Source organism: Porites lutea, chromosome 10 (assembly GCF_958299795.1).
Source record: "Porites lutea chromosome 10, jaPorLute2.1, whole genome shotgun sequence".
Classification (NCBI taxonomy): Eukaryota; Metazoa; Cnidaria; class Anthozoa; order Scleractinia; family Poritidae; genus Porites; species Porites lutea.
In genome coordinates, this window is record NC_133210.1 from 26,285,069 (window position 1) to 26,300,132 (window position 15,064).

Genomic DNA, 15,064 nt, shown 5'->3' on the forward strand with positions numbered 1-15,064 from the left:
TTGTTCAATAAAGCACGTGCCAAAACAGGTGCTTACATACATAGTCGTTTTACAGGGTCGCTTATTAAGCTTTATTTTTATATGTGATAACAAAAAATGCTAAATAATGCCGCCCAAAATACTGAAAGACAAAAATAAATACTTGAATTGTATTGCTCACATCATTTCATTCAAATGGTCATCAAACTGCAAAATTTCAACCACAAACTGGAGAGGTAAGACACTATCATATAGATTAGTAGTTCGCAGTGAGCAGGTTTCGAATTCTCACTTATAATACTGTGGCTGAATTTTATCTCTTACTAAAGAGAACCCCTCAGGCCAAATATTCATAAATAAAAATTTTGCTTATTAAAAACTAAATCGTCGCTTTCAGCAATGATTGAAATGTGATCACTCTAACTCAGTTAGACTTTTATGTACAACGAACTATATTTAGTTTATCCGGCGGAAGATTGTTTAGTCAAGAACAATTAATTGACTTAAGTTTAATTTTTTTTATGTCTACTGACAAAAAGTTCAGAGATGATAAAAAATCGTCTCAATCAAGGCAAGGAAAAGAAGAAGTGTTAAAAGTAGTTTATTAGCATTGTTTTTAAGTAAAATCTGTTTTAGCGTGAATTTTAATGGTTGTAAAAGTCGTTCATTTAAACGAACGTAAGTTAAACCGGAAAATACGTGTGCTTCAACATGACAGTCTTTAACTGATGCCAAGTTTAAAAGTATCTAAAAAGATGGGGGCAAAATAAATTTAAATTGTAGATCAGTTTGCAACGATTAATAAATTTACTTCGCACGAAAATAAAAAAGAATCTAATAGATCTGAAAGCTTCTGATTTTTGCCTTTACATGAATCTTTTTAACATTTTATCGTTTTCTTGATCGGAATATTTTTCCTCATTTCCTCATTTCCTCGCGGCGATTGCACATTCTAATCTGTATAAATGGAAGCTTGGTAACAAAAATACAGTCAAACCTCGCTTAACGGACACTTCATTATTACAGACAGTTTTCTTTGTCCCTGGGGATCCCTGGGGAAAGGAACCCCTTACATTTTCTCTGATTCAACCAGCTTAATACGCGACACCCCCCTTACTACGGGCACTTTTTATGGCCCCATCAGTGTCCGTATTAGCGGGGTTGATTGTAGTGAGGAAACACAATTTCGGTTGAGTTCGGCTCACATGATGATCGTTGCAAGCGTGTCAGTACACTGTACTAAGCATGCGCATGCCGGTTTAATGGTAGCCTGAGAAAACAGCCAAAATTTCGCGACACCACTACTGGTTTCCCCGCGAATTGTGACGTCTGAGGAACAAGCGCAGAAATTCCATACTGATCACGTGTCACTGGGCAGGTCTGGATAGTGATTCTGATTAGTTGAAGCACAACCAATCAGAAGCACTACCCAGAGCTGGGTTGTGACACGTCATCAGTATGGAATTTCTGCGCTTGTTCTTCGCGGGGAAACCAGTAGTGGCGTCGGGAAATGTATTATAAATGTAAAAGGCCTTAATAACAGTTGTTTTAGTACTTCTTCAAAAATCCAGAGGAATTATAATTGCTACAATCAATTAACCTTACAATAATAGTCGATTTTTGTTGCTACGATAATTTCTAGTTTGTTTAATGGTGAGACAAGAATTGATTTTACATTTAAATTTGGTCGCTATAGTTCTGAGTTTTTGAAACTTTTTTCCCGTTCCTTTGAAAAACTGCCCCATGATTTGTATTCCTTTTAAAATATTACACTGATTAATTTAACCCTTTTTTCATATTCAAAGAAATAGGTGTGCAATATTAAAGATAATGACATTCAGCAAAGGTTTCCGAAAACTTCGGTTGGGAGTGAAATGAACCTCCCCGCTCCGATGCATTCAGTCCTTAAATGGTCATTTCAGATGCGCCTGGAACTCCCTGTAACAGTGTACTGTTTTGTTTCGAATTGCATTTTGGGACAACCTCGTTCCCATGGTACTCGGGGGCCGAGTAGGAGAGGAACTGGGCATCCACTGGAACGAGGTTGCTCTAAGGACTGTTTCGGTGACGCTTGGTCAGGATCATTCCAGCTGGGTTAAAATGTAAAAATATAACTGAATTTCCCTGGAATTGAAATCCTGGAGATCGATAAGTTAAGTAGGAGAAAGGAAAATTCGTCGTCCAACGTAAATCGACGCACAATAGAATTTCACATCGAGGTCGTGCAGTGACGAAAAAAAATGTGGAGAAAAATGTTACTGCACGTGTAGAGTTGTTCTTTTGCTTATTAAACCTAATCTATTGCTTTAGAAGTTCTCGTTGCTATCGCCGTCGTCGTTGATAGAGCCCTGTATTTGCTACTACGAGGTTAAACAGAACGTGGATCAAAATTCGCCTCCCTAAACAGTCGGCCAAGAATACAATTCTCATCTTGATTTGGCCATATTTTTTAAAAGAATTCGCTTGTACTTTCTCTATATAACTAACAATCCGATTCGCAATAAGTCTCAAAGCTGAACACTGATAAGAATGAATCCACCTTATCGAGCATTAAGTCTCGATAAGAAGCTATGAGAACCGCAACCGTTTACTACGTACAAAAAAATGCAAAAGCGAATAACTCTACCTACCTTTTACTCGGTTACAGCTATCTCTACAATAATCTGTCTCGTCGAATAAACAGAGAAAGTAACGGCTTTTTTGTTCACATTTTGCAGTGAGGTTGACACAGATGGTCCGATGAACTTGTTTGGGAAAGAGATACATTGCTCTAGAATCCAAAATGGTTTGATACGCAGTGTACTTTCGCATCTTCTTTCCAGAACGAAATGATTGTAAGAGAATTTTAAATTTGAATATTGCGCCACAAAGCAACTTCGTGATTATGAGAAACACGTTTCCTGATTGGCTGTTATTATGCTCGTGCTTACGCAACGAGAGGCAAGAGAAAGATTATTTAAATGTCCCAAATCATTATAAAACAAAAGAAGTCATCGCTCTCCATAAAAAATGGTGAATTTGGGGATTACGAAGTGTTTCCTTTGTTTACTGCACGAAGTTCTGTGTTTTAAGTAAATTGAATTATCGCACACAAACAATTAGCCTTACTTGGATTCCCTTTCTCTCTTTGAGGATCTGTTTGCAGTTTTTTCTTCAGTTCTATCGCAGGAGATGAGAAAGGTCTATAGGGCTCTGTCACCGAGTTAAGAACAAAATAAGTCAAAAAGATGCAAAATGCATTCCATCTTGTGTAACTGCCGGAATAGTTTTTTGCGCGGGTGAGAATTTTGGCGTCTTGAGACTAGGAACTAGTCCCCAGATTTCCTTCAGTATCGACAATCTCATTAAGCAATTCACCACTTCCAGACTTGCGATTTCCCAAAATATACCTTGGTTGGGGGATCGCGAAAGTCATCAAAAGTTATTAGGGGGGATCACTTCAGTTACGTAACATTCAAAGGGGGGATCGGCTAAATTTCACCTTGTTTAGTCCCAAATCCCGCCGCCCCTGGCGATAAATAATGACCGGTCCCTAATATAAACACAGAAGTCACAAGAAGGTGTTGGGAGAATTCGAGGCAGTTATACAAACCCGAGACGAAGTCGAAGCTTTTAAAAACAAGAGACTGCTCACAGTTTACAACTTTATTCCGTATATGTAATAAATGCAAAGTCTCACACAATGGTTACTATGACTATAATCGTTAAATAAACTAATGCACACACTTATCCCTGAAGTAAATTGTCCCTACTCCCGGGGGAGTACTTAAGAAACATTTGAGCAGAGGTGTGCCACAGAGGCCTTCAAACCCTGACCCTCACAAAAATCGTTCATTTCTTTACCCTTACCCAAGAAACCTTGTTTTATAAACCTGATTCGTTTCCTTTCTTCCAGAGAGTTAATTAATTTTCCAATTTAAATCGCAGTTTTAGACTTTTTGGAACTGAAAAAAATGCTGTCACCACAATAAATGCAGACCACACCTCAACAAGTTTCCCAGTCTTTTGTAAGCTTCCGATCCAACTGAAAAGACACCAAGTGTTCAAGACGCTAAATAGTGAAATTGTATGGGGTTTCTAAGATTTTAAAAAGACCCTCAAAACCATACATTGTTCCGCGGCACATACCCGTTTAGGCCAAATCAGGGAGCCCTCCCCCCCACGGTCCCTTCTGTCATAATTTTCGGACTTTTCCCAAGGCGAGGAGAGCTCTTGTTTTCGTGAATCGCCAGTGATGCGTGATTCGTGATTTGCATGAACTGCGTTTTCCCAACTACTAGCTCTAAAAAGACAACCGAAGGTATAATTCCTCAGAAATATTGATCAGTTTGATGGTCCTTGATTTATGTCAATTGTAAAAACGACCCTTTTAGTTTCCGTAAAACATGTTCACTACAAGTTTGCTTCAGGGACTAACAATTTTAAAAAAAGTATCACATAAAAAGAACTTACACACCACACAAACTCTCTCAGAAAAAAAGCTGGGATTTTCATTTAAGGGAACTCATTGACCGTACTCATTTTAGACATTTTGGTGGCCTGCGTAGCCAACCTTCGCTCCCAGGGCTCTCTCCTACTCGAGGCAACCCTGGGAACGAGTTTGCTGTGTAGCAGGAGATGACGTTTTCACTGTTCCTTTCATTAGAGATCTAGACTTGTTATATGCACCTCTCAATCACCTAAGTCTCTTTTGAGAAAGATATAACTGAGGTGTTTCAAGTTAGTAGCTAGTGATAATCACAGAGTTAAAAAAAAAAATTGCCCTACAAGAAATGAGCGTAACGAAAAGCCGTAATAATTGCCAGATACACACTGATGGCACATTTTAACGTCATCTGTGATTCGATGTGATCTCTGGGCCTGACTACATGATTCGGGATCGCCCCATCTGAGGATCTTGGCCGCTTTGTCATGTAATGACGAAAATGAGTTTTGTTGAGTTTGATTGAAGTGCCGGGATCTAAGCAACGCGACAAACAAGGTCATGTAATCAGGCCATATCTTTGAGAAGCCAGAGAGACGGTAAACTAATATATTTGTTTTGTAGTATACATTCGAATCTCTCTTAACGGACACCTATGTAAAACGGACACTCAGAGTTGGTCCCTGTTTTTATTTACTCACTTTATTTGACTCTCTATAAGATGGACACTTACTACCGTTCCCAAAAGTGTCCTTCTTAGACAGAGTTGACTGTAAATCAAAGCCAAGTATATCTACAGTCAACTCTCTCTTAGACAGAAACCTTTGGGATCGGTTCAGGTACTAAGTGTCCGTCTTAGAGAGATGTCCGTCTTATAGAGAGTCAAATAAAGGGCGTAAAGAAAGGCAGGGACCAACTCCCCAGTTAAAGTGTCCCTTTTACAGAGGTGTCCGTTTAGAGAGAGTCGACTGTATTTATTACTAAACAAAGGTAACCAGTCGAACTGCGAAAAATCAACCAAGATTTTTTTTTACCAGTTTTAAGGGTCTTTTGATAAGTTTTTTTAATAAGAGCAGCCTGCACGCCATTATTTCTAAGTTAAGGGAACAAGTCTTTACAACTTGAATCACTTATACAGCTCAGTGGCTAGGGAAAGCACTTCAAGTATAGGCCTAATCCTTTTTCGAAACCATCAGACTCAAAAAACGTTTTGTAATCCCTCCAGCCTGACCAAGAGCACCCATAATACCAAATTGGCCATCGGCACGTAAATTCACCATAAATAGACTTAGCACTTAACTTTAAAGCAGTGAGATGAGGACAAAATTGGATGCACACTCCATCCAGTGAATGACTGGCCGACGCGTCCCTTAGAACTCCTTCTGCAGCTGTTAGTGTAACTGGTAAAGTGAGTTTGAGGATGGTTCCCGATCCTCTCGCTCCCGCATAAACAGGCCCGACACCAGCAAATCCAGTGATGGCAGCCTTAACCTCCCCAACAGACTTCATCTAAGAGAAAAGCATTTCATTACTACAAACCAAGGTCACGTACTGATGGTACTACAATGAGTCAGTTGTGAGGTATGCAAAAGTCACAGAACTTGAGGGAAGTTTAGGTCCAATTTCACTCATTGATAATATTAAGACCTTGAAGAAAGCAATCTATATTTACAAGCTGGAAGCGTGAGTCTCGTATTCCCAGTATCTCAAATTCTTACACTCCCTCCTGGCTTCTCGTTTAAATACATGTTTGATATTCTGACACAAGAAACGGTTCGAAACGGTTTTTCTGGAAATGGGTAGTGGTGGGTGAAAGATTCTTCCTAGCTCTCCCATATAATTCTTCCTTCTGTTTTTCGTTTACTTTTTCGCTACTCGCTCGCTTTTTTTGCTTGTCTACACCGACCGAGAGCCTGGCACAGGCTAGTTAGAAGCACGAAAGATACTGGAGCTGGTCACAGGGGCACGCAACGAAGGGCGGACAGAAAGTCGCATCTATTCTTGCAAGATTCTTTCAGAAATGACTGGTCTTAGGGAAGAGTTGGGTCAGTCATCAAGTCATCAAGTCATCAAGTCAAGTCCATTCAAGTAGCTTCGGCTATTAGCAGGTACTCAGGGGGTACTCAGGTATTCAATTACCCTTTCAATTTACCATTTTACATACCTTAAAAATGAGTATTGAGCCACTCTTAGAAAAGGTAAAGTCTAACGAAGCTTCAAGCGTTAGGCCGAATTCCACACCAAGTGTTACGCCGTATACAATAGTTTCCCTGGTCTTAAAAGCAAACAAAACCAAACATTGTCACATTTATCCTTGCCTAAAGAACTTAAAACCGGCGTCAAAAGGTTGTTTGTTTGCCTTTTTTATGCACAGGCAAAAGGCAGGTTCCTTGTTTACTTCAAAAAACGTCATATAAAGGTGACTTCCTTTGCTCTATCGAACTAATTGTAGTCGTCAGTTATATGATGAATAACGATGAACAGATAAAAAAAAAAAAAAACATGTGATAGATATGAAACAGCTTTGTATCCCCATACAGGCCTTGGAAATATACCGTAAAATTCCGAAAATAAGCCCCTCCATGTATAAGCCCCCCAAAATCGTAACACAAAAAACCCTCCGTTAAATCGCTCCTCCGAATATAAGCCTCCCGGGGGGCTTGTACTTGGAATTTGCCCTCGAATACAAAGCAAAACAAAGCAAAAATGGTAAATTTCCATCCCACTACAAGCCAGCTTAATCGATTTTGAAACGCAAATTTCCCTCCGTACATAAGCCCCTCCGAATATAAGCCCCCTCAAAAATAAGCCCCTTAAAAAGGGCCTTTGAAAGATATAAGCCACAGGGCTTATTTTCGGAATTTTACGGTAATTAATGCAAGTGGAGCTTAACTTGGTTTCTTTAACCATGTGCGGATCTAACAGACTGAGGCTGTGTCCCCTTTCTCCACTTTCTTATAGAGTCTTGTTTAAGTGGACGTTTTGTTTTCAAGTGATTTGAAATCGCACCAACTTTTTCAGTTACTTTTGTCATTTCTAAATTTTCTGGATCCACCCCTGTAGACACGAACAGATGTAGTTATACCCCAGCTGTTTGTCGGTTTAATTTTCCGAAATGAACCTGTACCCATTTATACTCCTGGGTAGAGATGAGTATTGTGAGAGTAGCTGCTCTTGTGCAAAAGATTCCACAGATAACCCTGTCTGTATTAAAATAGAGTACTGGTATACTTACAATTGAAAAAGGTCGTGAGAACGTTAGTGGGTCTTCTGCTCTAGTTTCGTCTCTCCATTCATATGTGCGCTTAAACACTTCCACAGCCACACCTCCAAATTTTACGATGATCTCCGCTCCAACGGTGATGCCCTGGTTAAGGTTGGCTTCTGCCCAAACTTTGGCCTCACCCGATATGTCAATTCCGATAACCTCCTTCTGGAACAGGTGGATTCCCTTCTCGTATTTCTCTGATAAACTCCTCTTTTGTCTAATAAGGCTTTTGTTCTTCGGACTTGAGGTGGGTGTGGAAATGATCTGGGTGTAAGGTGAATTGGTGGATGACTCGAGACTCGAATTAGAAGGCGTGATCGAACTTATGGACTCCGATGGAACCAGCTTCACAAATGATTGGACTCTGATATAAGCGGCTTCAGCCTCTGTCAGGTGAGAGGCATGGGTCTCTATACGAGTCACGTGACTGGATACTGACACGTTCAGCATCGTAACATTTGGTCCACTTTTGGTTCGAATCGGCTCTCCAAACTTCAGTTGCTCAGACAAGAAGGCGTGGCTCTCTGTTACCATTCCATTGCTTTTGTTTATGGAGGCCAAATCATTATAAGTCATGTCCATGTCTATATCTGATGTAAAGTTGACAAGATCTGAACGATTAAAACGATTGTTGATGAAAACGGCGTCCTTGTCCGATGTCTGTGCCACCCTGTGCATATTTACAGCTCCTGGCATCCGCGAAGACTTCTCAGGGCTCAATGGTACCACGGAACCAAATTTTTCTCTATCTACTTCCTCGTAAAGATCTCTTTGCAAGGTTGGAAGAAGCTGATCAAGGATTCCGTATATGAAACTAATGAATTCCTTGTTTGTTGTCCTGTTTCCGTAAAGTTCAAAAGATTCTTTGCTCCCGTTATTTGCAGGTTGAGTCTGCAATCTAGGGAGAACCAAAAAAATTGTCAGTATTTTTCCTATCGAGAGTGCTTTTGGAAAAAATGTTCAAAACGTTATGGTTATAAAGCTAAGACCCTATTTCAACTCCGTCATTCTGAAAAGCTCTACTTTTTGAGTAACAAAAGACGTTTTCCCGGTTTTTATAGCCCGATATATGCACGAGAGGGTGTTAGGAGAATCATGCAATTATTACGCAGTTATACATTTGTATATTTTGCAGAGACGAGGAAATTACTGACAGCTTATAAATTGGTCTTGATCGACGAAAATTAATTCTTTTGATATAAAGCTTAACATAAGAATTAAAAGAAAGAACTGATTTAGTTGAATACCTTCTGGAAGTTTCGAGACGCACAACGAAATAATCCGTCATCATTGTTTTCTCTTCTCGTAGATCCACATTTCCAGGAACATAAGAGAAATTTACTTTCACAGCAAACCAATACTCGTCTGATGTTTTATTTAGAACTCGTATTGCAACAATGGCATGGATAGTACCTGTTAAGTTCAATAAAATATGAGAAACAGTTGAGAATGTGTTTAGTTAGCAGCAAGTCCTGACACCTCTAAAAATTTAGACAAAACATCAGTTTCAAGTTTCTTATTGTCAATCCCACATGTTTATCGTAAATTCTAAACTACCCTTGTTCGTTTTGGTCTAACTTTGCCCCTTCACAAGCACGAAAAAACATCACTCAAAACATGTATAGCTCCTTGACTGGTCACTAAATCACGACTACATTCCATAAACGTTCTAAGCCCCCACCCCCTCCCCCCTGCTGGTAAGCACCCGTCTCTGATAGCTCTCTTCCTTAAAAAAAATAAGGTAAACAAACAAAGCAAAACCCTAAATTAAAAAGAAAAAAAAATCAGGGCAAAAATAAGAATTATGCACAAATGGTTAAAAAGTAACATTGTTCTTCTAGTGGCTCTTGTTGTACTTGCAAGCCCCTGCAGTCTCCGTTTTAGATATTTACAGGAGGTTTTCCAAAAAAGAATGCATAGTGTATACCGTATTCATTGAAGCTGGGCGACAGTTCAGAATACTAGTCGAATTATCCCTCGCATATTTGGCTCTAAGTAAAGTTACTAATTAAGCCCTTCTCTCTCTAAAAAATTCCCCTCGTCTTGAGGTAGGAGGTCCTAAGAATCAAAGAACCTCTTGGATAAAATTTCTCTTGTTTACGTGAGTAGATACGATAACAAACTGAGAAACAAGTGGTAGATTTTATAACAGAAGAGTCGGCTGGATCAAAAACGAATTATTACCTGCCAGAAAACGATGTATCATGTCAATTACTGATACATGCAAACAAAGTAAAGGAACTAGTTTCGCAAATACAAATTGTAATCTAGTTATAATTATTTTCAAGGTCAGTACTCTTCAAAACTTTCACGATTTCAGAAAATGATTAGTGAGTGTCAAATACAGAGAAAGACTAAAAACGAGAAAATTAAACAATCTATACAAATCAATTAAAGGAAGCTTCTATTTAACGATTAGTATACATGAATTTTAAGGCATTAAAATTCCTTAATTCCTTAATTCCCTCTGAATACCGTATTCCTTAGTTTAGAGAAAACATATATGTAAAAGCGTTTAAATACCAACACACCCTTATGAGTATCGCCTCCTTGTATCTCTATATCCTGCTTTACTCGGTAGGTCAGAGTCTCTCCTTCTTCTAGATTAACGTCTGCCAATCGAGATGGGGCTGCCTTCTTCAGCGAGAAATACACTGAAACAGAAACGACTGCACCCAGTAGCAGAATGGCGGTAAGGATTCCAATGAGGATAGGCACTTTCCACTTACGAGGAGACCCCTTCGAATCTAAATGTTTGTTATCACTAAATTCCACTTTTGGTTCGGGGTCCTTATTGTTTGCCATGGCACAGCTAAGAAATACTTCCCTTGTTCCTTCTGCAGAGGTTTGAAGGTGCAGTTATGCATTTCTACCCCTGACGAGGCTCTTTAAGTAGCATTTGCTGCGACAAAGAATTTACCTCGAGGATAGTAATTTCTAAAGAATAGTCACACCCTCAAACCCGGTGCTCGCAATCAGAGAGCCTGTTTCCGGCAAACTTACTTTGTGTAAAGAAAAAAAGAGGAAAGAAAACAAAGTACTTAGGCTGAATACACACCTGCTTCGTGTTCCTGTTTACCATCTATTATACTTCACGTTTTAGTGCCTTCTAAGTGCATGTTACATTTCTCTTTTCATTCATTCTTAATCAATGCTGAATCTATAACCTTTTTCAAGTGACTTTGCCCACAAATGAAGGCGAATCACATCAGTTGTCCATGGAACAATCCTAACATTGGCAGAGAAACCGTTATTTCCTTAAATGTCCACCAACTCAACATTAACACAGTTAAGCAAACAAAGACGCGGTTACCTTCTTTAAAGTATAAATAATGTATAAGTGTAACTCTTGAGTAGCCTGACCCTCTCATGTTCACTCCCCCATTTGCGTCTGCTTTGCAGCCTACTTTTAAGCTATTCCGTTTTTCCTTCCAAAACGTCTACGTACGTCGACCTCTTAAAACCTCGTCCCGGGTCGTATGGGGGTCGATGTCATCAAGACCTGGGGACAAAGTTATTGTAGATACCGACTTCAAGTCAACGTGATGAAGAACACGTTCATTTCTCATTGTTAGTGGTCATCCGGTCGGACGTTTTTAAGTGCCACTTGGAGCCCTTTTCCGGCCTTTTTAACACATTTACTCAGTCACGATACATCTTTGTCCCTGATTACTGAACAGTCACTAATTACGTCTTCCGGTTAAAATGTCACTGAAAAGTCGAAGTTTAAGGTCGCTAATATAATGTATACAAGGTCGGCTCACTCGCCCTATTTCAACGAGGGTCAACGAGAGATGAGGGAACAGTTCGGTTTCCCAGATATTATCACATTGTACCTGTTTCCCAGTGCAAAAAGACTGGTAACACAATAGATTCCGAACGAAAACATGTATTATCCAGCGTCCGTATTGATCTATTCCATAATAAACTTCAAAAAAAGCAAACTATGTAACAGCCGCCCTTGTTGTGGAACACTCTTTCTCCAGTCATGAACTCTCCGACGAACCAAGAACAATTTTGTCAGCAACGGTCTTTCTACCCAATATCTTAACAATGATTCCCGTGCAAACATATGCTAATGTTTAATTTCAAGTACTTCACTTAAGTGGTTTTTCCGTTGTCCACTGGTTTGATATACGACGTCAAACACAGTGCCCATAGCTTCCATGCACAACACCAAAGTTTGTTTCGTTATTGTTCCTGCTTAACAAACAGTAACTAATTTCTTCTTCCCGTTGCCGCTTCATGCATGAGACCGTACAAACACGATAAGTACCAGGGTTCTGTGAATAGGTTTGCATATAGGTTTGTTCCTGCTTAGCAAACAGTAACTAATTTCGTCTTCCCGTTGCCGCTTCATGCATGAGACCGTACAAACACGATAAGTACCAGGGTTCTGTGAATAGGTTTGTATATAGGTTTGTTCCTGCTTAGCAAACAGTAACTAATTTCGTCTTCCCGTTGCCGCTTCATGCATGAGACCGTGGAAACACGATAAGTACCAGGGTTCTGTGAATAGGTTTGTTATATTGAAGTCTCATACAAACGAAGGTGATACAGTCGAACATTCACTACCGCCACCTCTCTACCACGGCCGCTTTCTTCTGTCCCCAAGGTGGCCGTTTTGGAGAGGTTCAACTGTCTATGACAGTCATAACCTGTGAACAGGCTCTCTGTTTGGGGAAAAAAATAGCAAGTGTTGCCTTATTTAACTTTCTCAAACACAGCTGGGAGCGGGGGCACTGGAAGCCACGCCAAGCCAGCCATGCAGCCTGACCAACAACACCACAGATCACTGATATTACACCACAAAAATCCTAGAAAAAAGACTGACAAGAAACTGAGACTAGATACAATAACAAACCAGAATTACGTCACTACCTCAAAAAACACATAGAGGGTGGGTGGGTGGAGCAGGTCAGGCAATGGCTGATGGTAACCAAACTAAACTTTTGAAACGCTACATGACCTGAAGACTCCCGCACACTCGAACCCATATTCCCAGCCGTGTGAGAGAAAAATGTTTGTCGCTTCATTCGTTCCTCAGCCAACACTAGCCGCAGTTGTTATTGAAATTTGAGCGGACGGATCTTTTGTACTTTGTAGAAGAAATGAAGAAGAACATTACTGCGTCTACAGTAGAATTTTGAGTATAGTTTACACCTAAATGCAGATATGAACATAAACTTTTCAATAGAAGTTAAAAAGAAATGATCTGAACAACTAAATGAGCATAGGGCTTATAGGTGTATAGGCTGAATAAGCTCCTGAAAGCTATTCGTGGATATAAAAGGATGAATGATCTTGTTGTTGAACATGATTCATTTCCTTTCCTTTGTACCCATAGTTACACCTTACTCGGGTTATTCTTTTCTTACTCATATTTTAGGAGTTACGTTCTGCTGTGGGAGAAGGTGACTTCGCATCACCTTACATTTAGAAGATTTTGAAATTTTTTAATCACAGTGTTTCTTCGTTGTTTGATCAGTCCCTGCAAAAGTCTTCTTGACTGTAACGACTGTAACGTTTTAAATTTGATCCATTTTGACTGATCACGATCTTTTTGGATCCGACGTTGAGCAAGATTGATCGTACACGGTTTTTGCAGTGGTTTTTAACCTTAATTTTGCACAACATTATCCTACTTAGCTAATTAATTATTCATACGGCGACAATTATAAGAAGTTGTAACAGAATTACCCTATTTCGCAATAGTTGAGCAAAACATGCTTTAATTTTTTCCCTTTAAGCTTGCATTGTGTATTTTCTTATGTTTATTTGTGTGTTGACTGCGTTTCAGGCCGCTTAGGATGCCAAGAACCCGAGAACAACACTACCCTTCTAAGCTAATTAACTATTTATACAGCAAGAAAATTATAAGACGTTGTATGAGAAATATTCTTTGCTCACTAAATTAGCAAAATCTGCAAGCTTACCTTTAGCGTCCTCTTGTTTTTCTTTGTGTTGTGACTGAATTTCAGACCTCCTAGGCACTGTTTAATGCCTTTTTTTGAGCGACAGTTTTTTTCCCAGATGGCAGTAGAGAGAATAGAAGAGTGGACAAAACCCTTGTACCAGAATAATTTAACAATATCGCATTTTTTTTTACATTTTTCAAGGGCTATTTAGATGTAATTTAAGTTATCTGTAATAACACCAAAGAAAATTTCTCATGAGAGTGCCAGAAAATAAATTCCAAATTTCACAAAATGACACCATACAAATGAAATTTTCAGAATTTTACCTGTGTTTTCACAATCCTTGTAAAAATTTGACATTTATTTTCTCGGGCTCCCATGAGAAATAGTCTTTGGTGTTATTACAGATAACTAACTATATCTATAGCCCTTGAAAAATGTAAAAAAGAATGCGATATTGTTTAAATTATTCTGGTACAAGGTTTTGTCCACTAAAAATTGAAATTACTCAATTTCCTGATGCATTCCGTTTTTAAAATCAATTTTTAGCGGTTATTAGATTCTATCCGTGCATTTATAACTATTTACCAATTTAACCTTCTCGTATACAAGATCATGACTCGAAATAACAATAACAGGGGCAATTTTAGAACATAACTATCCATCGCACTGTGACAGTTTGTTTGTTAAAATAGTTCAGGGGCACCCAACGACGGTTTCCTCCTTTGAAAACACTTTTTAGGCTATCCAGAGTACTTTTAGATCTCCAAAAATGTACCCTAAGTAGCGCTAAAAAAAAATTATATCTGTTCCGTCATCTTAGGGCAACTTGAGTCTTTTCGAAATTACAAGGGCTTCTGTATTACTTTCACAAAAATTTTAGCTGCAATCTAACGTTTTACGAAAGTGAGAGTTTTTTTATTCCTCTCTGCATCGCATTTTCGACTCCAAACATTTTAGGTTTCCTTTCTGTACGAAAAATTGCTTAACCTGGGGAGTAAAATGTAAAAAATTTAACTTCAAAAAAGGGTAGGGAATTTATGAGATAAGCTTCGAAAATTGTACATGAATAGAACGTTCATCTAGAAATTTTTAGCCTTCCTTAAGCTATAGAAAATTCTAGGCAATTTTTGCTTCTCCGAACAGATATTTGACAGAAAACAGTCGTTGGGTGCCCCTGATGGTTGATGTCAGTCTCAGTTCCATAACTCAAGTGCGACTCCACGGCCAGGCTAAAAGACGGGTGGAAAAAACTATACAGCATCACCTTGACTTAAAAACAGGAGGAAATAACGTACCGTCGTTACAAAATATATAAAAAGTTGGTAAGTACAAACACAAAAACAAAAGGTAACAGTTTTTATGTCCATTCTGGAATGGAATAGGATTCAACACAACGTAATCTACGACTTGTACCACGAAGTGAAAGAGTTAGGTACTGTACTTAGGTACTTAGGTAATTAAATTACGAAGATA

The 15,064-nt window shown here is 39.0% G+C and overlaps 1 protein-coding gene across 1 annotated transcript; it reads right to left on the reverse strand.

Annotated features, from left to right (window-relative positions):
- Positions 1-5,548: 5,548 nt before the first annotated feature.
- On the reverse strand, positions 5,549-10,749 carry LOC140949716 (uncharacterized). The gene is made up of 5 exons (XM_073398855.1): positions 10,202-10,749; positions 8,918-9,083; positions 7,638-8,568; positions 6,567-6,677; positions 5,549-5,911 (listed from the first exon to the last, which is right to left on the reverse strand). Exons 1-5 carry the CDS (start codon positions 10,473-10,475, stop codon positions 5,549-5,551), a joined length of 1,845 nt encoding a protein of 614 aa, XP_073254956.1. The 5' UTR covers positions 10,476-10,749.
- Between the last annotated feature and the right edge of the window lie 4,315 nt (positions 10,750-15,064).